We start from the raw sequence: 25,320 nt of genomic DNA, 5'->3' as shown, positions 1-25,320 counted from the left end.
CAGTTTTCTGTCAAACATAAGACCCAAGAATTTAGCGACATCTGAAAACGGAAGGTTGACAGGTCCTAGATGTAAGGAAGGTGGAAGAAACTCCGTACGATGCCAAAAATTAACACAAACGGTCTTACTGGGAGAAAAGTGGAAGCCGGTTTCGATGCTCCAAGAGTGGAGGCGATTGAGACATCCTTGAAGACGTCGTTCAAGAAGGCTGGTCCGTTGAGAGCTGTAGTAGATCGCTAAATCGCCCACACAGAGGGAGCCCGAGACATCAGGAAGGAGACAATCCATAATGGGATTTATGGCAATGGCAAACAGTACAACACTTAGCACAGAACCCTGGGGGTACCCCGTTTTCTTGGGAGAAAGTACAGGAGAGAGAGTAGTGTTCACCCGCACTCTAAATGTGCGCTCTGCCATAAATTCGCGAAGAAAAAGGGGCAGCCGACCTTGAAAGCCTCAAGAGAACAGTGTGCGGAGGATGCCTGTCCTCCAACAGGTATCATATGCTCTCTCCAGATCAAAAAATATTGCTACCGTTTGGCGTTTCCGAAGAAAATTGTTCATGATATAAGTGGAGAGGGCAACAAGATGGTCAACTGCAGAACGATGCTTTCGGAAACCGCATTGGGCAGGTGTTAAAAGACTGTGGGACTCCAGCCACCAAGCTAGACGGCAATTCACCATACGCTCCAAAACCTTACATACACTACTCATGAGAGAAATGGGGCGATAGCTAAAGGGGAGATGTTTGTCCTTTCCAGGTTTCGGAACAGGAACGACGATAGCTTCCTGCCACTGTCTGGCAAAAGTACTGTCGGTCCAAATTCGATTATAAAGGGGAAGGAGGTAACACAGACTATGGTATGGTAAATGCAGCAACATTTGGATGTGGATAGCATCCGGTCCTGGGGCGGAATAGCGAGAAGAAGAGAGTGCATGTTGGAGTTCCCACATGGAGAAAACAGTGTTGTAGCTTTCGCGATTTTGAGAGGAGAAAGCAAGAGGTTGCATTTCCGCAGCGCATTTCTTCGGGAGAAACGCTGGTGGGTAATTTGAAGAGCTCGAAATCTCAGCAAAGTGTTGACCCAATGAGTTAGAAATTGCGACGGGGTCCACTAATGTATCATGTGCGGCAGTGAGCCCAGAGACCGGGGAGAAACTAGGCGCACCAGATAACCGCCAAATCCGACTCCAAACTTCCGAGGAGGGAGTGAAGGTGTTAAATGAGCTAGTAAAGAAGTCCCAGCTTGCCTTCTTGCTATCGCGGATGACGCGACGGCATAGCGCACGGAACTGCTTATAGCGGATACAGTTGGCTAATGTAGGATAGTGTCTGAAAACGCGAAGAGCACGCCGCCGCTCACGTATTGCGTCACGGCATGCCTCGTTCTACCAAGGAACTGGGGGACGCCGGGGCAATTCGGAGGTGCAAGGTATTGAACGTTCCGCAGCTGAAAGTATAACGTCTGTAATGTGAGTGAACTCATCGTCGACACTAGGAAAGTGACGGTCATCGAATGTCACTGGAGACGAAAAAAGTGTCCAATCGGCTTGGGCAAACTTCCAGTGTCGCGGGCGCATATATGGCAGATGTGGCTGCAATCGAAGGACACATGGAAAGTGGTCACTCGAGTGTGTATCAGCAAGGGCGATCCATTCGAAGCGCTGAGCTAGCGGAACAGTACCGACCGAAAGGTCCAAATGAGAGAAATTTGTCGTGGACGCAGACAAAAATGTAGGGTCCCCAGTGTTGAGGCAAACAAGATCCGCTTGGTGGAAGACGTTTATCAATAGTGAGCCACGTGGACAAGGATGTGGAGATCCCCAAAGCAGGTGGTGGTCATTGAAGTCCCCAACCAGCAAATAGGGGGGTGGAAGCTGACCAAGAAGATGAAGGAGATCAGCTCGTGCCATTGGTGTGGACGATGGAATGTATAAGTACAAAGAGAGAAGGTGTATCCAGAAAGGAAAGACGGATAGCGACAGCTTGGAAGGAAGTGTTTAAGGGGACTGAGTGATAATGGAGAGTATCATGGAGAAGAATCATGAGTCCTCCATGTGCTGGAGTGCCTACAACAGAGGGGAGATCAAATCAGACTGACTGAAAATGGGGGAAAACAAAGTGGTCGTGGGGACGCAGCTTTGTTTCCTGAAGACAGAAGATGACCGGCGAGTAGGATCATAAGAGGATCGACAATTCATCCCGACTGGCTCGAATGCCGCGGATATTCCAATGGATAATGGACATAGGGTGCTCAGAAAATGGAAGATTGTGACCAAGGTTGCCCTCAACTCAACGACAGCTCAGAGCTTGCGACTGACAGTGTGGAACGGCAGTCAGCCGAAGGCAGAAGATCCTGATCCATAGGTTGTTCAGGAGCAGCTCCTGCCACCAGCGATTGGCCGGTTGATCGGCCGCCAGCAGTGTGCCTTGGCGACACAGAAGACGGCCGAGGGCGGCTACTGCCAGGTGGTGCTGTAGATGAGACACACTGTGGCAGAGGAGAGGAACTGGGTTTCTTATTGGCCTTCTTGGAAACAGGATGTTTAGATGAAGGAGGAACTGATGGTTGTGAATTTGGGTACGTAAAAAATCTTCACGTGTAGGCTCTTTTTTGGAAGTCCGGGTGTCTGACTTTTGGGCTCGAGATTTAGCAGAACCCGATGAAGGGTGAGCCTTAGAGTGAGCAGGCGAAAGTGGGGAGGTTGAACGGGCGATCTTTGCGCTGGCCGATCTGACGACTGTCGCACTGAAGGTGAGATCACAAGTCTGCGTGGCCGCCTCCTTTGTTGGCCGAGGAGAGGCAAGGACAGTGCTGTATTTACCTGTCTGAGGCACAGTGGGCTTTCGACTGGGGGATAATTTTCGAGCAGCAAAGGTCGACACCTTTTCCTTCACTCTGATTTCCTGAATGAGCTTTTCGTCTTTAAAGATGGGGCAATCTCGAGAGGAAGCAGCGTGGTCACCCATACAGTTGATGCAACGAGGGGATGGGGGTGGACAAGCACCCTCATGGGCATCCTTGCCACACGTAACACATTTGGCCGGATTGGAACAGGACTGGCTGGTATGATTGAACCGCTGACACCAATAGCAACGTGTAGGGTTTGGGATGTAAGGGCGAACGGAAATTATCTCATAGCCTGCTTTGATGTTCGATGGGAGTTGAACTCTTGTCAAATGTCAAGAAGACAGTACGGGTTGGAACGATGTTCGGGTCAACCCTTTTCATGACTCTATGAACAGCAGTTACGCCCTGGCCAGACAGGTAGTGTTTAATTTCCTCGTCAGACAAACCGTCGAGGGAGCATGTATAAACGACTCCACGTGAGGAATTTAAAGTGCGGTGCACTTCCACCCGGACAGGGAAGGTGTGTAGCAGTGAAGAACGCAGTAATTTTTGTGCCTGTAGGGCACTGACTGTTTCTAACAACAAGGTGCCATTTCGTAATCTGGAACAAGACTTTACAGGACCTGCAATTGCGTCGACACCTTTCCGAATAATGAAAGGGTTGACCGTGGAGAAGTCATGACCTTCGTCAGACCGAGAAACAACAAGGAACTGTGGAAACGATAGAAGAACTGTCTGTGGCTGAGACTCATTGAACTTACACTTGTGAGCAGACATAGTAGAAGATGAGGAAACCATTGCGGAAGTATCCGCCATGATTACCGGCGTCTCCGATGGCGCACTCCTCCCTTGTGGGGGGCCTCTCTGAGGGCACTCCCGCCTTAGGTGATTGTTCACACCTCAGGTCACATCTCCCGAGAAACGGACGGAGGGACCAATCGGCTCTTTCGAAAGGTATCAGCTTGAGTAATTACCCCTCCCTGGGCCTGGCCATTACCAGGGGGTACGTACGTGGTCTACCTGTCTATCGGGGGCGGGGAATTACGCGTTACCCCGTCACCGGCTATGCATGGAAATGCGTGGGTTGGCCTTCAGACACGCACAGGGAGGAAAAAAGAGAAAGGGAAAAACAAAGAAGGGGAAAGGAAAGAAGAGAGGTCTCAAACGCCGCAGCGGAGAAAGGGTAAAGAGAAGAGGTAAGTAAAAGAGAAGGACAAAGGAAGGACGAAGACTTGCAAGCACAGAAAGCGAAGAATGTGTTACATTTTCGAGCATCCGTCTCCGGACGTAGGCACAAAACATACTGCCAGAGGGGGAGAAAGGGAAGGAAAGAGGTGGAGGTGACGGGGGAGGGGGGGGGGGGCAAAGATGGGGGATGGGGAAGGATGCGGAATAGGAAGGTATGCAGCCCGGAAAGGAAGGAGGGCCACATTAGCTCGGCGTCCCGTGCTCGCTACACACGTATCCACAAAAGAGTTGTGGACCCCCTGGGGGGTTTTGCAGCTGTGTGTGCTTGGCACGGTAAAGAAAGGTTCTTCACTTCACCTATGACCACATGCTGAAACTGTTTAAAAATTTGAGGAGTGGGTACACATGCTTCATGGTGTAATTCATCATGTCCTCCATTCAAATAACAGCTGTGAAGCATTTGCTAAATAATGTGTTCCAGTGGATTCCACTCAAAGGTGTTATGTATGAAACTAAATTGTGAGACAGTTGCTGACCTTCAACTTATCAGACAATTCCCACTTTGCAGTATCTATGAGAACAGAATTGCATAATGAAAAAAAAGTAACTGCCTAGGACTTCATCTAATAGAAACTGAAAAGGTCATCCCCTGCCACATACAGGGCATGCCCTACAACATAATATATTAGCTTGGTGCATAAGTTCATAGCATTTTTGTTTTACATGTTGGTATTCCAGTTGCTATGGGTTTATTTGTCGATTGTTATTTTTTATTTGTAGTTCCCTGTTGCTATCTGAGTTTACAAATCACCATTTTGTCATTTCAAGATAGTGAGTGAAGTTGTGGATGCTACAGATGGACTGTCAAGCAGAGGAATCAGATCATTTCTGACATATTCTTTTGTTTGCATTCAACAGCGGGGTGACAACAGTGGAGGCAGAAACAGCTGTGTTGTGTATTGGGATTATGCTGCTGTACAGAGCATGACAAGAAAATGTTTTTCTTATTTTAAGGAGGATCATTTTGCTACTACTGACTCTCCATGTTCAGAAAGACCTTCTGGGTTTGATAAAGATCATTTAAACAAGTTAATCCACATTGATCCACACCAGTGTACTCAAGAAATTTCAAATGTGACAGACTGTGATCATTCCACCATTGTGTGAAATTTGCATACAATGGGGAAGGTTAAAAAATCAGGTGTAAGTATACTGCATGCTCTAAGCCAAAATCACGAAAATTTGTGGGTACATCTCTGATTGCTCGTCATCAATTGGCTCGTGGTCAACAACAACCACTCCTATCCTGTATCATTACTGGTGATGAGAAATGGTGTCTTTATGCTAACTTAAGGAAAATAAAGGAATCGTTGAACCAAAACAAAGCAGCAACTCCCCGCAAAATACCTGCGCACATCCACAAAAGATAAGGTTATGCAAATGAAGCAACAGTGTGGTGTACTACAAATTGCTTCCCTGAGGTGTAACTACAACTGCTGACATTTTGTCAACAACTGAGACGATTGCAGATGTAATCAAAGAACAATGGCCAGGAAGACTGTGTGAAGTGATGCTACTCCACGATAATGCCTGCCTGTATTCTGATAGAGGGACAAAAAGCACTATTCAGGAGTTGGATTGGGAAGTCATTCCGCAACCATATTATTCAACTGATCTAGCACCCACTGACTTTCACCTTTTGCACTCTACCAAACAACCTTCAAGGAACTTCCTTCCAGGAAGCGAAAGTGCTCCAAACATGGCTTGATGAGTTCTTTACTTCAATACCACAATTTCTACAGTCGGATACTCAAAAGGGTAGTTCAGCATTGGGAGATCATTGTAAATAGTAAAAGAGATTATACTATTGATGCCCAAGGAGAAGATGGAATTACTGCAGAACTATGGAAACTAAATGATGAAATATTAACAGGAAAAATCCAGAAAATCATATTAAACATTTGGGAAACAGAACAGATCCTTTCTGAACGGAAATGCGCACTCAGCCATCCACTCCACAAAAAAGGGGACAAAACTGAACCAAATGATTACAGGGGTATCTCACTCGTGCCGGTCACATATAAAATCCTGTCAAAAGTTCTCATGAATAGATTAGAAGAACAAGCTGACCCACAAACAGGAGAATACCAGGCTGGTTTTCGCAAGGGACAATCATGCATAGAGCAGATCTGGAATCTGAAAATGATTCTCCAGATGAGAAACACCTGAAACACAGTGGTCACTTTCATAGATTTTAAAAAGGCTTACGACTCAATAGACAGAGTAGTGCTCTGCAACACGCTGGAAGAATTCAGCATTGACAGAAACACAAGAGCAATCATTCGGCAAAACATTAACTGACACAATCTCCAAGGTTAAATTTATGGGGGATATCTCTGAACCATTTGAAATCCAAACTGGAGTGCGACAGGGTGACGGACTTTCACCATTACTCTTTAATATCATTCTTGGAAAAATTATCAGGACATGGGAAAAAGAAGTCAAAGAAATCCAAATTGGCATTAGAAAAGATAACAGATTCAATGTGAAGTGTTTAGCTTTTGCAAATGATCTTGCAATCCTCACAAATAATAGAAAAGAAGCCACTAACGCCATAGAGAAGTTACAGGAAATTGCACAAAGAACTGGCCTGCAAATCTTGTATGAGAAAACGCAGAGACAAATTGCCTATTGTGACAACCCATGGGAAAATTGTACAAGTACCACATTTTAAGTACCTGGGAGAAATCATCCAGCCATGAGGGATCAACCTAAAGGCCAATGAGGAAAAAATATAAAAACTGCAGAAAGCATATATACTCACGTGGAACTATTATAACAAAAAGTCCACATCCATTAACGCAAAATTGAGGCACTACAACACTGTCGTACTTCTGGAGGCTCTCTATGCATCTGAAGCAACACAAATAGGTGGGCAAACTAAAATCAAAGAAATAGAAAAACAAGAAAGAAAAATTCTCAGGAAAATTTTTGGCCCAATACAAGAGCAAGGAATCTGGAAGAAGAGACCAACATCAGGATTATATAAATACACAGACAAGATTACAGATACAATAAGGAAAAGAAGAATGCAGTTCTAAGGACATATCCACAGGATGAATGAAAACAGAATTTCAAAGCAAATTCTTAAAGTCATCAACTCAGGCAGAGGAAAAACAAAATGGATAAAAGAAGTTGAAGAGGACCTCAGACAAGCACACATAACAGTAAATGATGCAGAAAATAGAACTGAATTCAGGAACATCATCAAAAAACATAAATTTGACACCACAACACAGAAGAGACCAGGATAGAAATAGACAGCGGAGTGAAAGAAACAACACAATGAACACATGAAAAAAAATTGGGCTCAGAAAAAACATAAACAATCATCATAAAGGAATTCAAGTTCAAACACTCTCTTTAAATGGGAATAATTGAAAATCATAATTTTTTATTATTTTGAGCTTTTCCTCATTACAGAGGCTTATCTCCAACATAACAATTTACTTGGAAATTACAATACAAACAATAAATTTTCAAAATATTCCTCCAGGTGTTTCGATCCTGTGTGTACTCTTCCTCTGCGCCCATTCTTCTCATTGTGTGCTGTACATTTTGGAGCCAGGTGGTCATAGGTCATCCTCTTCTTCTTCTCCCCTCCGGTTCCCACTGCAGTATCAATTTTGGTATTCTGGTTTTCTCCATTCGTTGTACATGCCCGTACCACTGTAATTTCTTCCTATCCATTACGTCATATATTCTTTCTTTTATTTCCATTCTCCTTATTATTTCGGTGTTCCTTATCTTTTCTTTCCTGGAGATTCTTGCCGATCTTCTCCAGAAGTCCATCTCTACAGCTTGTAATTTTTTAATACACTTCATGTTAATTGTCCAGGTCTCCGTTCCATACAGAACCACACACTCTAATATGGATTTGTATATTAATTTTTTAGTTCTGCCCATTACATTCCTGCTCCATAAGACGAGTTAAGCATCCCAATGAACCTCCGTCCGCAACTAATTCTTTTATTGATTTCTGACTCTGATTTTCCCTTGATTTCTAAAATGGATCCCAAATAACAGAAAGTGTTTATCTTTTTGATTTTCTTTCCTTCAATGTATAGCTCATCTGAATCATTAGTCAAGTATTCTGTTTTTTGGTAATTAATCTTCAAGCCCCAAGTTTTGTATGCTACTGCTAGTTGATTGCACATATAGTTAGCATCCTCCCCATCTTGTGCTATGACTACTTGATCATCAGCAAACAATAAATGATGTAGGTAAACTCCATCTCTTATTTCTAATCTCATACTATTACATTTACGAGACCATGTTCTAAGGCTAATATCTATATAGTTTTTAAATAATGATGGGGACATGGGACAGCCCTGTAAAAGGCCTTTGCTTGTTCTAAATTTCTGTGAAAGTTTATTACCAACTTTCACGTGGCAAATGTTATCTTTATACAGGGTTATTACAAATCATTGAAGCGATTTCACAGCTCTACAATAACTTTATTATTTGAGATATTTTCACAATGCTTTGCACACACATACAAAAACTCAAAAAGTTTTTTTAGGCATTCACAAATGTTCGATATGTGCCCCTTTAGTGATTCGGCAGACATCAAGCCAATAATCAAGTTCCTCCCACACTCGGCGCAGCATGTCCCCATCAATGAGTTCGAAAGCATCGTTGATGCGAGCTCGCAGTTCTGGCACGTTTCTTGGTAGAGGAGGTTTAAACACTGAATCTTTCACATAACCCCACAGAAAGAAATCGCATGGGGCTAAGTCGGGAGAGCGTGGAGGCCATGACATGTATTGCTGATCATGATCTCTATCACGACCGATTCGTCGGTTTTCCAATCTCCTGTTTAAGAAATGCCGAACATCATGATGGAAGTGCGGTGGAGCACCATCCTGTTGAAAGATGAAGTCGGCACTGTCGGTCTCCAGTTGTGGCATGAGCCAATTTTCCAGCATGTCCAGATACACGTGCCCTGTAACGTTTTTTTCGCAGAAGAAAAAGGGGCCGTAAACTTTAAACCGTGAGATTGCACAAAACACGTTAACTTTTGGTGAATTGCGAATTTGCTGCACGAATGCGTGAGGATTCTCTACCGCCCAGATTCGCACATTGTGTCTGTTCACTTCACCATTAAGAAAAAATGTTGGTTCATCACTGAAAACAAGTTTCGCACTGAACGCATCCTCTTCCATGAGCTGTTGCAACCGCGCCGAAAATTCAAAGCGTTTGACTTTGTCATCGGGTGTCAGGGCTTGTAGCAATTGTAAACGGTAAGGCTTCTGCTTTAGCCTTTTCCGTAAGATTTTCCAAACCGTCGGCTGTGGTATGTTTAGCTCCCTGCTTGCTTTATTTGTCGACTTCCGCAGGCTACGTGTGAAACTTGCCTGCACGCGTTCAACCATTTCTTCGCTCACTGCAGGCCGACCTGTTGATTTCCCCTTACAGAGGCATCCAGAAGCTTTAAACTGCGCATACCATCGCCGAATGGAGTTAGCAGTTGGTGGATCTTTGTTGAACTTCGTCCTGAAGTGTTGTTGCACTGTTATGACTGACTGATGTGAGTGCATTTCAAGCACGACATACGCTTTCTCGGCCATTTTGTCTCACTGCGCTCTCGAGCGCTCTGGCGGCAGAAACCTGAAGTGCGGCTTCAGCCGAACAAAACTTTATGAGTTTTTCTACATATCTGTAGTGTGTCGTGACCATATGTCAATGAATGGAGCTACAGTGAATTTATGAAATCGCTTCAATCATTTGTAATAGCCCTGTACATCTGGTGTATTATTTTAATCAAGGAAGGGTTTATGTTTGCCATATGTAGTGCTCTCCATAGTAATTTTCTTGGAACATTATCATACGCTTATTCTAGATCTATGAAAATTAATCCTATATTTTTTTATTTTTCCCTATGTTTCTCCAAAATCTGTCGTAATGTGAAAATATGGTCTACACAAGATCTCCCAGCCGTGAATCCACATTGTTCATCTTGGGTTCTACAATTTTTATCCAGTTTGTTTTTAATTACTTTCGCAAAAATTCTCATTAATGTGTTTGTAACACAAATTCCTCGATAGTTTGAACAAATTTTGCGATCCCCTTTCTTAAATATTGTACTAATGTAACCTAGCTTCATCTGTTGGGTATTGAATCTCCATGTATCATTTTGTTGAAGAGCTGTGTTATCAGTTTCACAATTTTGTCACCACCATATTTCAGACATAATAATAATAATAATAATAATAATAATAATAATAATAACTGATGCCTAAAGTCTGTGTTGTGTAGCTGTTGTGTTTATTAAATTTATGGAAAAATGCTATGAAATTATGCACCAACCGAACATACTACCACTGACAGGTTCAAATGAGTAGTGGTATATGAACTTCACGAAAACAGAGTCCTTTCACCTTTATCGTTGTTCCCACAATACTTCACTGTTAAAACATGTAGTCTTTCATGAAGGTCTGAATGAGATTCTAGTTGTTATTACAGATGTTTTTAAAAAATCAATGCCATTCTACATCTTCATTAGTAGAAGAGGAAGAGGATTAGAGTTTAAAACCCTGTCAACAAAGGTCGATTATGAAATGCGATTATGAAATGACAGGGAAGGAAGTTGGGTAAGCCCTTGTCAAAGGAACCACTTCGGCAGTTGCCTGGAATGATTTAGGGAAACCAAGGAAAACCTACATCTGGATGGTCAGATGCGTATTTGAACTGTCATCCAGCCAAATGTGAGTCCAGTGTGTTTACTAGTAGGTCAGTATAGGTTAACTGAAAGTTGACAAAAATAGTGTCATGACAGACAGGCTTTTTTCACTCTGGTTTATGGTATACATGTTATTACCATAACTTCTCTTATACTGTTTTTAACATATGATGCTTCTTATCATGACAGAGTCACTACAAGACCAGTTGATGAATCCCTGCAGAAACAAGTATGTAGTGTTTACTCTTCAAGCAACTTTCCTGCAGCATTTTTTGAGTATACACATTAACACTGTGTTATCTAGTTGCCTGTGTACCAGCTTCAGTGACAGATCCAGCCTTAATATGGTGATCAGTTATTAAACGTTAATGCAATGAGAAGGTTTTTCGAACTTGATAATTTTTCTATTCATTATGTTCATAAAAGTTATCATTCATGCACAACAGTACAATTTTATTGAAGTTCTGTTATAACCAAGTAATTGAAATGTGGCCCTATTATAGCCAAGCAATTACCAAGAAGCTTAGAGTACCAAGCAGCTTAGAGTTATCACACCTAACAGCCCTTGCCACATAACGGCAAGAAGGTTTAAGGAACACAAAAAAGTCTATGATAGAAAACAGTACTCAAATTACATTGTAATGTTTATGACATGCAGAAATTACAGTAGAGTGAGTAAACAGTTAATACAAAACAGTTATATAAAATCACTACTGAAGTGGGTGTGGGGAAACTTACTTGTTGACATGAAGAAATGCATTCAGGTCCACAATAATGGAGACCAACAACAGGGCCTCTCTGAATGATGCTGTTGTAAGAAGTTGACCTAAAAACTTTCTCCGCTTCGGCTGTACTCAACTGAACCTCCTTGCTCAGAAGTAACAAACAATCAGCCTGGAACAATATCACAAAAATAAGTGATAACACTTATAACAAAGATGATATTTATACTTATTACGATACAACGGGACTCATTCAACCATTCAACATAAGCACAGAGAAAATTAATATAGCTTCAGTGGTGGTGGTAGTAGTAGTAGTAGTAGTAGTAGTAGTAGTTCTAGGTCAAGCAAAGTGCATGTTTGGGATGAGGGTTACACAGGTTAGTTATGGTGGGTTGTTTAAGGGATCAAACAGCAAAGTCATCAGTCCCTCATTCAACAGGTATGCCATACGGAGTTAGTGACATCAGCCAGAAACTTGAGCAAATTGTGTTAGTATGTAGGAGTGGTAAAACTGAGGCACTGAAAGCAATACTGATGCCTGACATGAGAAATAATACAGGGTGATTCAAAAAGAATACCACAACTTTAGGAATTTAAAACTCTGCAACGACAAAAGGCAGAGCTAAGCACTATCTGTCGGCGAATTAAGGGAGCTATAAAGTTTCATTTAGTTGTACATTTGTTCGCTTGAGGCGCTGTTGACTAGGCGTCAGCGTCAGTTGATGCTAAGATGGCGACTGCTCAACAGAAAGCTTTTTGTGTTATTGAGTACGGCAGAAGTGAATCGACGACAGTTGTACTGCGTGCATTTCGAACGAAGTATGGTGTTAAACCTCCTGATAGGTGGTGTATTAAACATTGGTATAAACAGTTTACAGAGAATGGGTGTTTGTGCAAAGGGAAAAGTTCTGGACGGCCGAGAACGAGTGATGAAAATGTAGCACGCATCCAGCAAGCATTTGTTCGCAGCCCAGGAAAATCGACTCGCAGAGCTAGCAGAGAGCTGCAAATTCCACAATTTCAGCAGGATGGAGCGCCACCACATTGGCACTTATCTGTCCGTAACTACCTGAACATCAACTACCCGAGGCGTTGGATCGGCCGCCAGGCAGCCCGTGACAGAGCACTTCATCACTGGCCTCCAAGAAGCCCTGATCTTACCCCCTGCGATTTTTTCTTATGGGGGTATGTTAAGGATATGGTGTTTCGGCCACCTCTCCCAGCCACCATTGATGATTTGAAACGAGAAATAACAGCAGCTATCCAAACTGTTATGCCTGATATGCTACAGAGAGTGTGGAACGAGTTGGAGTATCGGGTTGATATTGCTCGTGCGTCTGGAGGGGGCCATATTGAACATCTCTGAACTTGTTTTTGAGTGAAAAAAAAACCTTTTTAAATACTCTTTGTAATGATGTATAACAGAAGGTTATATTATGTTTCTTTCATTAAATACAAATTTTTAAAGTTGTGGTATTCTTTTTGAATCACCCTGTATAAAAGGAGATAAAAGTGTATGATGCAAAAAGAGAGAGCCAGAGATGCAACTAAAATGGAAGTTTACTTAGTTGCTGACTGGTTTCGAGCTACGCCCATTCTCAAATCAAACAATGTTTGCCAAGTAAAATAGCCATCAAAATAGCAGGAAATAAAGTGTGTATGAACGTTTATGGTATGGGGGGGGAGTCACTTCTTGGTCATGTCATAGGACGAAAGTAAAATCAAGCAAATTGCAGGAACTTACTTCCCCTTGAGCAGATGGAGGATCCTTTCTATCTACTAAACTGATCGTACCCGGTGCCAAGCATTACTCTGTTGTAAAAGAACGTGGTGATGTACTTGTTACTATACGGTCCAATACGAACCTGAACATGTTAAGGGGTTCGATGTTACAGTACAATGTAACACGGAAGATTAACGAAGAATAACATGAAAACTTGGAGAAATGAGGGGTGCATTTCACAGATTGTATACATCAAGCCCTGTCAGACAATCAGGTTGACACCAGAGCAATCACCGTCGCTTTTGAGGGAGATTTGCTTCTTGAAGAAGTAGAAGTCATGGTCTAACATTATTAAGTTGTGTTTCCCACCCCTGACGCGGTGCCCCCCCCCCCCCCCCCTCCACAAGATGGCACCCAGTCAGAGAAATGCTCACTTGGCTGGATTGACAGTGTCCGGAGTCCTGTTGCCTCACCCCCCCCCCCCCTCCCCCCAGCACCCCCCACCCCCATCACACATACAAGCACATACTCTCAGCATGTGCAGGAAGGTAAGTGTTGGGTATCATCAGTCAGGGGGCTATTACTGTGCAGGTACCAGTGACCCTCACATGGACTGGTTATCGTGCTGAGTACTGGCTGACTTTCTAAACACAGCCTTCACTTGCTCATTTATAGTTGACATACAAACATGGTGGGTCACTTCACTTCACAATGTGTAATGTGGAGCAATGTTCGAAGTGACCACTATGAGGTATGTTGGAAATGCAAGTTGTTCTGTTGACAGCTGATTTTAAGAGACCAGTGACTAAACTGCGCCAGACAACAGGTTTTGTAGCCTCGAGTTTAAACTCATGTCCTAAGCTAACCACAACCGTATGATGTGTAATGTATCTGAGAAAACAGAGGTCAATAATCTGCTGCAGAACTACAATCATGATCACTTTGTTCACCAGAATTAAAGCTAACATCTACTAGTAAACTGTAGACAGAAAAGGTTCAGTTTCAACGTTAAAAGCAAACTGTAATTTTTAGCTATCACTGGTTACCTAAAACTATTCTCACACTTGCTACAAAGGCTGCTCCGTTACCAACCACTGAGCAATCCTCATGGCACTTGGTTGTAGATTGTAGGCGATACAGCCAGATTCCAAATGAAAAAGAATGATACTTTTAAACAAATTAATTGAATGAAAATAATAATAAAATCCTTTTTGATTGGATTTAGGAATGAAAATAACTTCACTACCTTGATGGGCTCCGAACCTACAACCTTCTACAATTGAAGTTCATACACTAATAATTGCACTAAAGCACAACACTGTGTGAAGCAGCTCTAGTTATGACTGTGGTGACCCAGTTACAACAATGAATTGCCATCTTTGAAAATATGACTTCACGCAATGTCGTGCGAGCTTATCTACTGTAAGCCAATCTCTGTAATTATGACAACTGCATAGATGACACTGAATCATATCTTGTGCAGAAGTACCCAGTAGTGTTTGGTTAGTGCCCTGTATGAAATGCATGTATTTCATTAGCATCATTGTGTGTGTGGGGGGGGGGGGGGGGGGGGGAGGGGGTATGATGAGTGATGAAATACAAAATAAAGTGCCAGACCCATGATTCAGGATCCAAGTAGTTTTGATTGGACTTATAAGTAATGTGTGACTCTAGTCTCTATCAAACACATCTGTGTATTTTATGAGATATAAAGTTCCTTGATCTACACTACGTACAGTCTTTAGAATATACAACATTATTTTTTTTTTTGTATAGGCAGGAATTTCACAAGTTGTAGGAACACGTATCATCTGCAAGTATGACTGACTGACTAAATTACGGACAAGTGTCTCACTTCCAAGAAAGAGAAGTTGTATGTGTATTTCAGTTTTTCCAGCAAGCTGAATGATCTATCAGGTTTGAGCATGCAGCAGAGCTATAATTAGGTTTTTCAATTATTCTGCTGAAATTTTATGGAGAAATAACTTCTCAGCTGTGTGCCTGGAAACTGCTGGAAGAAGAAGTGATAATGTACAATGTAAACAGATGAAAGTGCAGTTACTGAAAGTGTCGAAGAGACTCAACTGTCAGGCTCATACATTATTCAGTCAATATCAGTTATGATATGGGAGCATTTCCATGCAATTATATTTTAATATTTGGTTATTTCAAAGTTTATTAGAGTGCAGAACAGTGACTCAAGAGCTGACATTTGGCACTTGGTGATTTTCTTTCTTTCGAAGCAGTTGTCATTCATTGTGTTTAAGAGAAAGACTGAAGAGGATGGCCACTGCACCTACCAGCACATCCCATGCACTCTTAGGACTGGATTGGCAGCCATTTCTTAAGATCTTCCTTGAGGGTCAACATGCTGAGGAAGTCTGATGTCAATGGATACCACATCATCATCTAACCTAGAAACAGAAGGTTCAGTATTTGGTGTTCAGTGACTAGTTTCTTTCTCAATCAGGACAGGAATGAGGAATAGAGTTCAATGACACACTGATGTTGAGGCCATTACAGTTGGAGGTTTAGCTCTGTTGGAGAAAGATTAAGGGAGAAAGCAGCAGATGCCCCAATTAGTGTACCACTTCAGTATCTGCCTGAACTCTTTTAGGGAAACCACAGGAAACCTAAATTAGGATGCCAGACATGGATCTGAAATCCATTCTTTCTAAATATGGCACCTGATGCTTAAATAACTTCTGCAAATAGGAAGTCACAGAATTTTACCACATTTACAAAGAGAACAATAATGCAATATTAGAGATAAGAAGTTCTTTGTCCGCAGTGGCTGCTGTATGATTAATTGAAACTTGTCAAGATATGGGGTGAAGCAAGCTAAGAAAGTGGATTTGATTTGCACTCTCTGAAGCTATGACCAGGGCAAAAAATCATGGTTTTTTTCAAATACACAGTACAGCAGTTAAAAAATATTCACTGACATAATTTACAATTACAGCATGTGAATATTAAGTTTGTATATCATTCAAATTATGAACAGGACAAAATTGACAAAACAGTTCTTTGTTAACAATCAGGCACTCTCTCAGTGTGCTACTGCTGTGAAGAGGATTAGTGGGCAATGTCTTGTGAAACTGATTATACTGTCAGGCAACATACTGTACAATCAGGTCTTAGAGTTTGAATAAATTTGTAGAATCTGTAGTTACCTAGTATCATCAGCAAAAGAATGTCTCACAAGTGTAGAAAGAAGATAGAGTAAGAGAAAAAAATTACAACAGTCATGTAATCTCAGTTCAGCTTTTAACTGGACTGGAGCAGAAGCTGGTATTCTTTCAGTAACAGGACGTGAGTGAATGTCAACTCACGGTTATATTTTGACATAAATTGACAATGTCATGAAGAGGATAGACTGCTACTTACCACACTCTTCCCCAGTACCTTTGCCACCACTGAAATTGAGAGTGCATGGAATGGAAAATAACTGAAATATCACAAAACTGTTTAGTAGCTATCTTATAGTAGAGTATAAGAGTAATGGATCAGACAAAATTAATATAAATGCTTTACACTAAATCAAGTCACTGAGCCAGAAAGAGCCTTACTAGCAGAGCTCAATAACTTTCTATGGACCCCACATTTGCTAACTGACAGGTGCCATTCCACATACAATCATGTCCATACACACTGGTATCGTCCTGGAAGCGAAAATAATCTTGTCAGAAATAAAACTCTTGGACAATAGCCAACAACAATAATAATAAAAATAATAACAAAAATTCTGTAGCATAGAAAGCTACAGTACACATGAGCTGTACAGAACTCCAAGCTCCAATAAGGATGGAAGTATAAAGAAGTCACAGAAGTGGGGGAGTGGGGGGAGGGGGGGAAGAGGAAGGTGAAACGCAAACTACGGCTTTCATTTCTCCTGTACTCAATGAATTTATTGTTACAAGTTTTTACATATGAAATTACATCTGCACTTCCTCCACCCAAAGAGTTGTTACAAGTGCCACAGGTTTGACAACACAATTTTGGAATGTACGGTCGAGGAGCTTGTGGTAAATATTGTACAGATTTTCATTAGCATGGTACTGCATACATGTCTTGAAAACTATATTAATTATTCAGAAAAAATATTGAACATGGAGTAAACAATGCCCATTCTTTCTAGAGAAGAAATTCAAGTGATCAAATGTTCATCCTATACCAAAGCAATGACGTAATTCGATGTAACACAGCTTCCCATCCTTAGGTTGTAAAGCTCATGCAGTTAAAGTGACTGCTTTGGCATGACTTAATAATTAGGTGAGTAGGTCCCACTTGCACTTGCCACAAGAGGCCCAACAGTAAATCTGTCACTTCAAAGACAAACATCAAACAACGGAAATTGCCCCCCCCCCCCACCCTTCTCAACCACAGAACAAAAACCTGCAATAACTGTGTCATCAGTGATGGCCCCTCATGTGGTAAACCATCTCACATCACCATAGCCAGAGTGGGCATGACAGGCTCGTTGCAAACAATATGGTCTGTTAGCTAGGTGGAAGTGTAATGAGTGACAGCTAGAGTTCGTGAAAGGTGGTAGGTGAGGGCAGAAACTTGTACAATGACTGAAAAAATCCTAGACTAACAACTACGAGGAATGTATTCATGGCGGAATATACAACATGCCAAGAATGGAACATGTGTGGATTATGACAAGATGCATTTAGTAGGATTAAGACATGAAGAATTCAGAAACCATTCTAACTGATAAAGAATTTTTGAACAATTCCTGTATGAAATATGTAGCATAGCACAATTTGTACTTACCATGAAAAATACCCCTCTGTTTGGGTAAATTTGCAACATTGTCAGCTGCATTCTGCTCTACATATTGGCAGTATTGTAAATCTTCCACGAATTTCCCTACAGGTATTAGAAGTCCCAGTTCCTGTCACTTAAACATACCCCAGACCATACAATTTCCATCACTCGTCTGCCATTTTGACACCTTCTGTGATGGATAAATAACACCAAAGTGTTGATGAAAAATACAAACTGAGTAATGGAAAGCTGACAAGTTGTTAAGCCAAAATACATTTAATAAGGAAAGACGGAAGATTAAGGTTTAATGTCATGTCAACTACAAGGTCATTGGAGATGGAGCACACAGTCTTTTTGAAGGGAACCATTTTGGCATTTGCCTTAAGACTTATGGAAACCACAGAAAACCTAACTCATGATGGACAGATCGGGATTTGAACCACTGTCCTCCTAAATGCAAGTCTGGTGACTTATCACTGTCCCACTTCATTTGGCGAGACTTTTTAATACGTGTCTATCACCCAACTGATAAGCTAGTAGTACCAACTAGATTGTTTATAATGGTAATCTACACCAGTTACAGATGAGAGAGTCAAAGTACATTGACACTGTCTACTGCATAAGGTCATCAGGGGTATGCTTCTAGGTTAACTACTGTTGTATTGCATAATCAGATATCAAAGTGCAGAATATGCTGGCAAGTACCAGTCACTGGAACATCTCAACTTTCACTTTTCACAGCGCTCCTCAGTTGTACTAATGATTCATTATTTTTACAAAAGTCACCACTCCCAAATTATTTTTGTTACAACATTTAAGAACACACTACAGGCCACCAGCCCTACATGAATTTGCTGTACGACACTCATAAAATATCAGTTACTCCGTTAGTTTCCCCAGAGTGGTTGACAAGATCACTAAATATGAAATTGTGTAAAGTTGCTCACTGACTGTGTGCCCTCATGACTGATACTGTGAGCTGGTGAGATGGTCACAACTGAGTGATCAACAAATAACAGGTACCACTAGCAAAAAGATTTGCATTTCACAACTTACATATTAAGTAGGTGTATTCATATTTTTTGCTACATATGCAATATGAGCATTTTGATATTATTGTAATGAACTCCATGTTGGATTGAAGAATATGACGCTGAACGTGGGCGTCCTTTCACTACTCTTTCCTGACTTAAAACACAAATCACCACTATGATACATGAGGTATGGAATGTTCTGGCAGAACATAAATAATTTTGGAGGAAAGGTAACAATTTACTGAATAGTAGGTGCGTTAAGACTGTCAACACGCACATAAACCGACTGAAAACTTGTTAGTTTCTGGATAAACTCTTTTTTGAGCTATAGTGCATCCTGTATTTACATGGCTATAAGATGAGTTTTTTTCCCAAATCTGTCACTAAAAAATGAAGGTTTGTCTTACCTTCACAGACTGAACTTTTACTGCAGTCAATGCTTTTATGCTTTGTACTAGGTTAATGTATGGATTGTCTTACTTTTACAGATTAAACTGGCAAAAAGAGGTCACTTACACATTTAATTAGAAGATTTTAGAAGGGCTGGAGGAGGAACAGCAACACCAGTCTGGTGGAGCACTAAGACAAATATGAGGAGGGAAGCAGTTAGTGGGCAGAAAATTTCACTGCACAGCTAACTGTGTGAATGTGCACCTTGGCTTTTTCTGGACACCTATTATGTTTTAAACTGCAGTTCATTTCAATTCATTTTTTGTTAGAACTTAATTGCCTTTAAAATCGGACAAATATCCAATGATGATATACATTTCTATAGGAGATAAATTAATGCTAACAAAAATTTGTTCACAAAGAACACTTGAAACAAAAGATTAAAGCTACTACTACTCTACAGCACCATTGTTTTTTCTACGCTGGTGGCAGTATTAGCCCAAGCAGGTAAGATTACAACCAATACAGCTGTAGGGAGCTGAGAGCAGAACATACTATTATGATTCAGTTTGCTCAGATTGTCAGAACTGTAAACTGCAGGACTCAATAATGGGTGAAAATAGCAGCCATGATTCTGCTGTGAAATATAGATCTACAAGATCACAGTTCACAATTGCATAAATGCATAAAATACTGATTGAATAGTGAATCATGAAGCAAAGCCCACAAATAACTGTGAAACAGGAAGACAACTTGGTGTCACAAAAATGAATGTCTTTAGGTGGTATCAGATAAAGAATAAACTGAAGAAAGCAGTTCCACATGCCAAACTTTCAGGGGACTGAAGAGGGGCAGGGTTTCCTGAACTGAAGAAGCAAGTTGTTCAGCATGTACTAGAGAAACACAGTGAAGGCTCACTGATTACTTGACAAATTCTTCAAATGAAGGCACAGGAGGTAAAGAGGATTTTCCAACTACATGTGTAATGGAATTCAAACCAAGTTGTGCCTGATGCAGAAGGATGACGAAGAGGATGGGGGCTTACATTGTGATGCAAAACAGTGCTAGCTCTGCAACTTTCCGCTATGGCTGATGGAAAACGATTTATATATCAGTGTTGTATGACCAATCTCCCCCCCATGAACCATGGACCTTGCCGTTGGTGGGGAGGCTTGCGTGCCTCAGCGATACAGATGGCCGTACCGTAGGTGTAACCACAATGGAGGGGTATCTGTTGAGAGGCCAGACAAATGTGTGGTTCCTGAAGAGGGGCAGCAGCCTTTTCAGTAGTTGCAGGGGCAACAGTCTAGATGATTGACTGACCTGGCCTTGTAACACTAACCAAAACGGCCTTGCTGTGCTGGTACTGCGAACGGCTGAAAGCAAGGGGAAACTACAGCCGTAACTTTTCCCGAGGGCATGCAGCTTTACTGTATGGCTGAATGATGATGGCGTCCTCTCGGGTAAAATATTCCGGAGGTAAAATAGTCCCCTATTCGGATCTCTGGGCAGGGACTACTCAAGAGCACATCGTAATCAGGAGAAAGAAAACCGGCGTTCTACGGATCGGAGCGTGGAATGTCAGATCCCTTAATTGGGCAGGTAGGTTAGAAAATTTAAAAAGAGAAATGGATAGATTAAAGTTAGATATAGTAGGAGTTAGTGAAGTTCGGTGGCAGGAGGAACAAGACTTTTGGTCAGGTGAATACAGGGATATAAATACAAAATCAAATAGGGGTAATGCAGGAGTAGGTTTAATAATGAATAAAAAAATAGGAGTGCAGGTAAGCTACTACAAACAGCATACTGAACATATTATTGTGGCCAAGATAGACACGAAGCCCACGCCTACTACAGTAGTACAAGTTTATATGCCAACTAGCTCTGGAGATGATGAAGAAATTGATGAAATGTATGATGAGATAAAAGAAATTATTCAGGTAGTGAAGGGAGACGAAAATTTAATAGTCATGGGTGACTGGAATTCGAGAGTTGGAAAAGGGAGAGAAAGGAACATAGTGGGTGAATATGGATTGGGGGAGAGAAATGAAAGAGGAAGCTGTCTGGTAGAATTTTGCACAGAGCATAACTTAATCATAGCTAACAATTGGTTCAAGAATCATAAAAGAAGGTTGTACAGTGAAACCTCTATATAACGTATTTCGAGGGACCACAAATTCTGAACACTGTATAGACGAAAACACTATAAACAGGAAGACTTCCAAATAATAATTATAGGGCATTACTGAAGATCGGGATACCACTAATCAGCTTTGACAAATGGTGCCATAGATGACATTTTAAATTTTCACAACACTGTAATATGATATTCATTGCAAATCATCAATGTATCAAATGATTAGTTTTTTGTAATTAAAACATGAGGCCCATTAGGTGGATGGGTGAAAGTAAATGGCGCTAAAAAGATCGCAAGTAGAATGTGCGTCATATATCACATGACCAGGTTCTGCCGCTGACATATGAAACACGCTGAGCGCGGGCTTTCCGAGCCGGTGCAAACTGTGAATCCACAGAATGGAAAACGATGCATCTAAGTCACTTAAACGTTATAAAGAGGTAAATAACTGACCAGGGTTCCAAAAATATAAGCATTACATGGAGGAAATTGCAATATAGAGGAAACGCAGTCAAGAGGAAAATTTAACATTGTTTATATGGGCTTAGCCGGGACTGAAAAAAACAGATGTAACATAGAGGAAAACATTATATGGAGGACCGTTATAAAGAGGTTTCACTGTATACATGGAAGAATCCTGGAGATACTAGTAGGTATCAGATAGATTATATAATGGTAAGAAAGAGATTTAGGAAGCAGGCTTCAAATTGTAAGACATTTCCAGGGGCAGATGTCGACTCTGACCACAATCTATTGGTTATGAACTGTAGATTAAAACTGAAGAAACTGCAAAAAGATGGGAATTTAAGGAGATGGGACCTGGATAAACTGCCTAAACCAGAGGTTGTACAGAGTTTCAGGGAGAGCATAAGGGAACAATTAACAGGAATGGGGGAAAGAAATACAGTACAAGAAGAATGGGTACCTCTGAGGGATGAAGTAGTGAAGGCAGCAGAGGATCAAGTAGGTAAAAGACGAGGGCTAGTAGAAATCCTTGGGTAACAGAAGAAATATTGAATTTAATTGATGAAAGGAGAAAATATAAAAATGCAGCAAATGAAACAGGCAAAAAGGAACATAAACGTCTCAAAAATGAGATCGACAGGAAGTGCAAAATGGCTAAGCAGGGATGGCTAGAGGACAAATGTAAGGATGTAGAGGCTTATCTCACTAGGGGCAAGATAGATACTGCCTACAGGAAAATTAAAGAGACCTTTGGAGAAAAGAGAGGCACTTGTATGAATATCAAGAGCTTCGATGGACACCCAGTTTTAAGCAAAGAAGGGAAAGCAGAAAGGTGGAAGGAGTATATAGAGGGTCTATACAATGATGATGTACTTGAGGACAATATTATATAAATGGAAGAGGACGTAGATGGAGATGAAATGGGAGGTACGATACTGGGTGAAGAGTTTGACAGAGCACTGAAAGACCTGAGTCGAAACAAGGCCCCGGGAGTAGACAACATTCCATTAGAACTACTTACGGCCTTGGGAGAGCCAGTCCTGACAAAACTCTACCATCTGGCGAGCAAGATGTATGAGACAGGCGAAATACCCTCAGACTTCAAGAAGAATATAATTATTCCAATCCCAAAGAAAACAGGTGTTGACAGATGCGAAAATTACTGAACTATCAGTTTAATAAGTCACAGCTGCAAAATACGTGAATTCTTTACAGATGAATGGAAAAACTGGTAGAAGCCGACCTCGGGGAAGATCAGTTGTATTCCGTAGAAATGTTGGAACATGTGAGGCAATACTGACGCTACAACTTATCTTAGAAGAAAGATTAAGGAAAGGCAAACCTACGTTTCTAGCATTTGTAGACTTAGAGAAAGCTTTTGATAATGTTGACTGGAATACTCTCAAATTCTACAGGTGGCAGGGGCAAAATATAGGGAGCGAAAGGCTATTTACAATTTGTACAGAAACCAGATGGCAGTTACAAGAGTCGAGGGGCACGAAAGGGAAGCAGTGGTTGGGAAGGGAGTGAGACAGGGTTGCAGCCTCTCCCCGATGTTATTCAATCTGTATATTGAGCAAGCAGTAAAGGAAACAAAAGAAAAGTTTGGAGTAGGCATTAAAATCGATGGAGAAGAAATAAAAACTAAGAGGTTCGCTGATGACATTGTAATTCTATCAGAGACAGCAAAGGACTTGGAAGAGCAGTTGAACGGAATGGATAGTGTCTTGAAAGGGGGATATAAGATGAATATCAACAAAAGCAAAACGAGGATAATGGAATGTAGTCGAATTAAGTCGGGTGACGCTGAGGGAATTAGATTAGGAAATGAGACACTTAAAGTAGTAAAGGAGTTTTGTTATTTGGGGAGCAAAATAACTGATGATGGTCGAAGTAGAGAAGATATAAAATGTAGACTGTCAATGGCAAGGAAAGCGTTTCTGAAAAAGAGAAATTTGAAACATCGAGTTTAGATTTAAGTGTCAGGAAGTCATTTCTGATAGTATTTGTATGGAGTGTAGCCATGTATGGAAGTGAAACATGGACGATAAATAGTTTGGACAAGAAGAGAATAGAAGCTTTCGAAATGTGGTGCTACAGAAGAATGCTGAAGATTAGATGGGTAGATCACATAACTAATGAGGAGGTACTGAATAGAATTGGGGAGAAGAGGAGTTTGTGGCACAACTTGACTAGAAGAAGGGATTTGTTCGTAGGACATGTTCTGAGGCATCAGGGGATCACAAATTTAGCACTGAAGGGCAGTGTGGAGGGTAAAAATCGCAGAGGGAAACCAAGAGGTGAATACACTAAGCAGATTCAGAAGTATGTAGGTTGCAGTAAGTACTGGGAGATGAAGCTTGCACAGGATAGAGTAGCATAGAGAGCTGCATCAAACCAGTCTTAGGATTGAAGACCACAACAACAACAACATGACCAATCTAAGGAAATGGGACAATGATTTGCTTAGCCACATGGGCCACGCTGATCAGAGCCCTGTTTATTTTGGAATGCCATCAAAAGTTACTATTGATGTGAAGGGTGTTGAAAGTGTTCATGGCTGCTGGACTCATCTTTAGCTGCCAAGAAAAAGACGGATGAGAAATGACGTGATGCTAGGGTGAAAGTGGTTTGCACATGCGCACATGACCACCAACTCCAGCATCTTGGCATTTCAGCCTGAGATGCTGGAGTTTGTGGTCACGTGTGTATGACGTGTGTTTGCTTCTGTGTACGAATGGTGTGTATGTCTCTCTGTTACTGATGAAGGTTGTGGCTGAAAGGTTTAAGTAAGTGTCTTAATTGTGCCTGTCTGCAACTTATAATATGTCTTCTTTACAATAATTCAAAAAGTGCTACATATTCAATGCTGTGGATCACATAGATGATGACATGCTATGGGAGGAGTATCAGGAAGGAAGAATAGCTAGTGGGCATACAAATGATGATCATACTGGTGGTGATGATTAAAAAAGTTATACCACAGTTGACTGGCTTAGGTAGTATTGGGGAGGGGGGGGGGGGGGGGGGTAAGGGGAAGTGAAATACAGAAGCGTTCGATTCCACCCATCTGCTTTGACCCATGACGTCACACCATCCACCACGACTCCAATATGGCACCTATGACGTCATTATGTAAACATGATAACAAACATGGAAATATCGAAAAACCAACACACACATGTTCCACAAAAAAACTAATGACACCAACGGGACAAGCGTGGGAAATTGGGGGTTTTTGGTGGGGACAAAGTAAATATAAACACATTTAGACACACACCTCCATACCAA

General features: G+C 41.4%; 1 protein-coding gene across 1 annotated transcript in view; it reads right to left on the bottom strand.

Moving 5' to 3' along the window:
* LOC124798031 (protein XRP2-like) overlaps nt 1-25,320 on the bottom strand; it is a 50,899-nt gene that overhangs the window by 18,615 nt on the left and 6,964 nt on the right. Inside the window, exon 6 of the mRNA XM_047261247.1 lies at nt 11,521-11,676. Within this exon, the coding sequence (XP_047117203.1) occupies nt 11,521-11,676 (156 nt within the window). The remainder of the gene's footprint in view (nt 1-11,520; nt 11,677-25,320) is intronic.

The sequence above is a fragment of the Schistocerca piceifrons genome, chromosome 5 (assembly GCF_021461385.2).
Source record: "Schistocerca piceifrons isolate TAMUIC-IGC-003096 chromosome 5, iqSchPice1.1, whole genome shotgun sequence".
Classification (NCBI taxonomy): Eukaryota; Metazoa; Arthropoda; class Insecta; order Orthoptera; family Acrididae; genus Schistocerca; species Schistocerca piceifrons.
The sequence above is the reverse complement of the archived record's forward strand: the minus strand, read 5'-3'. Positions and strand labels throughout refer to the sequence as shown.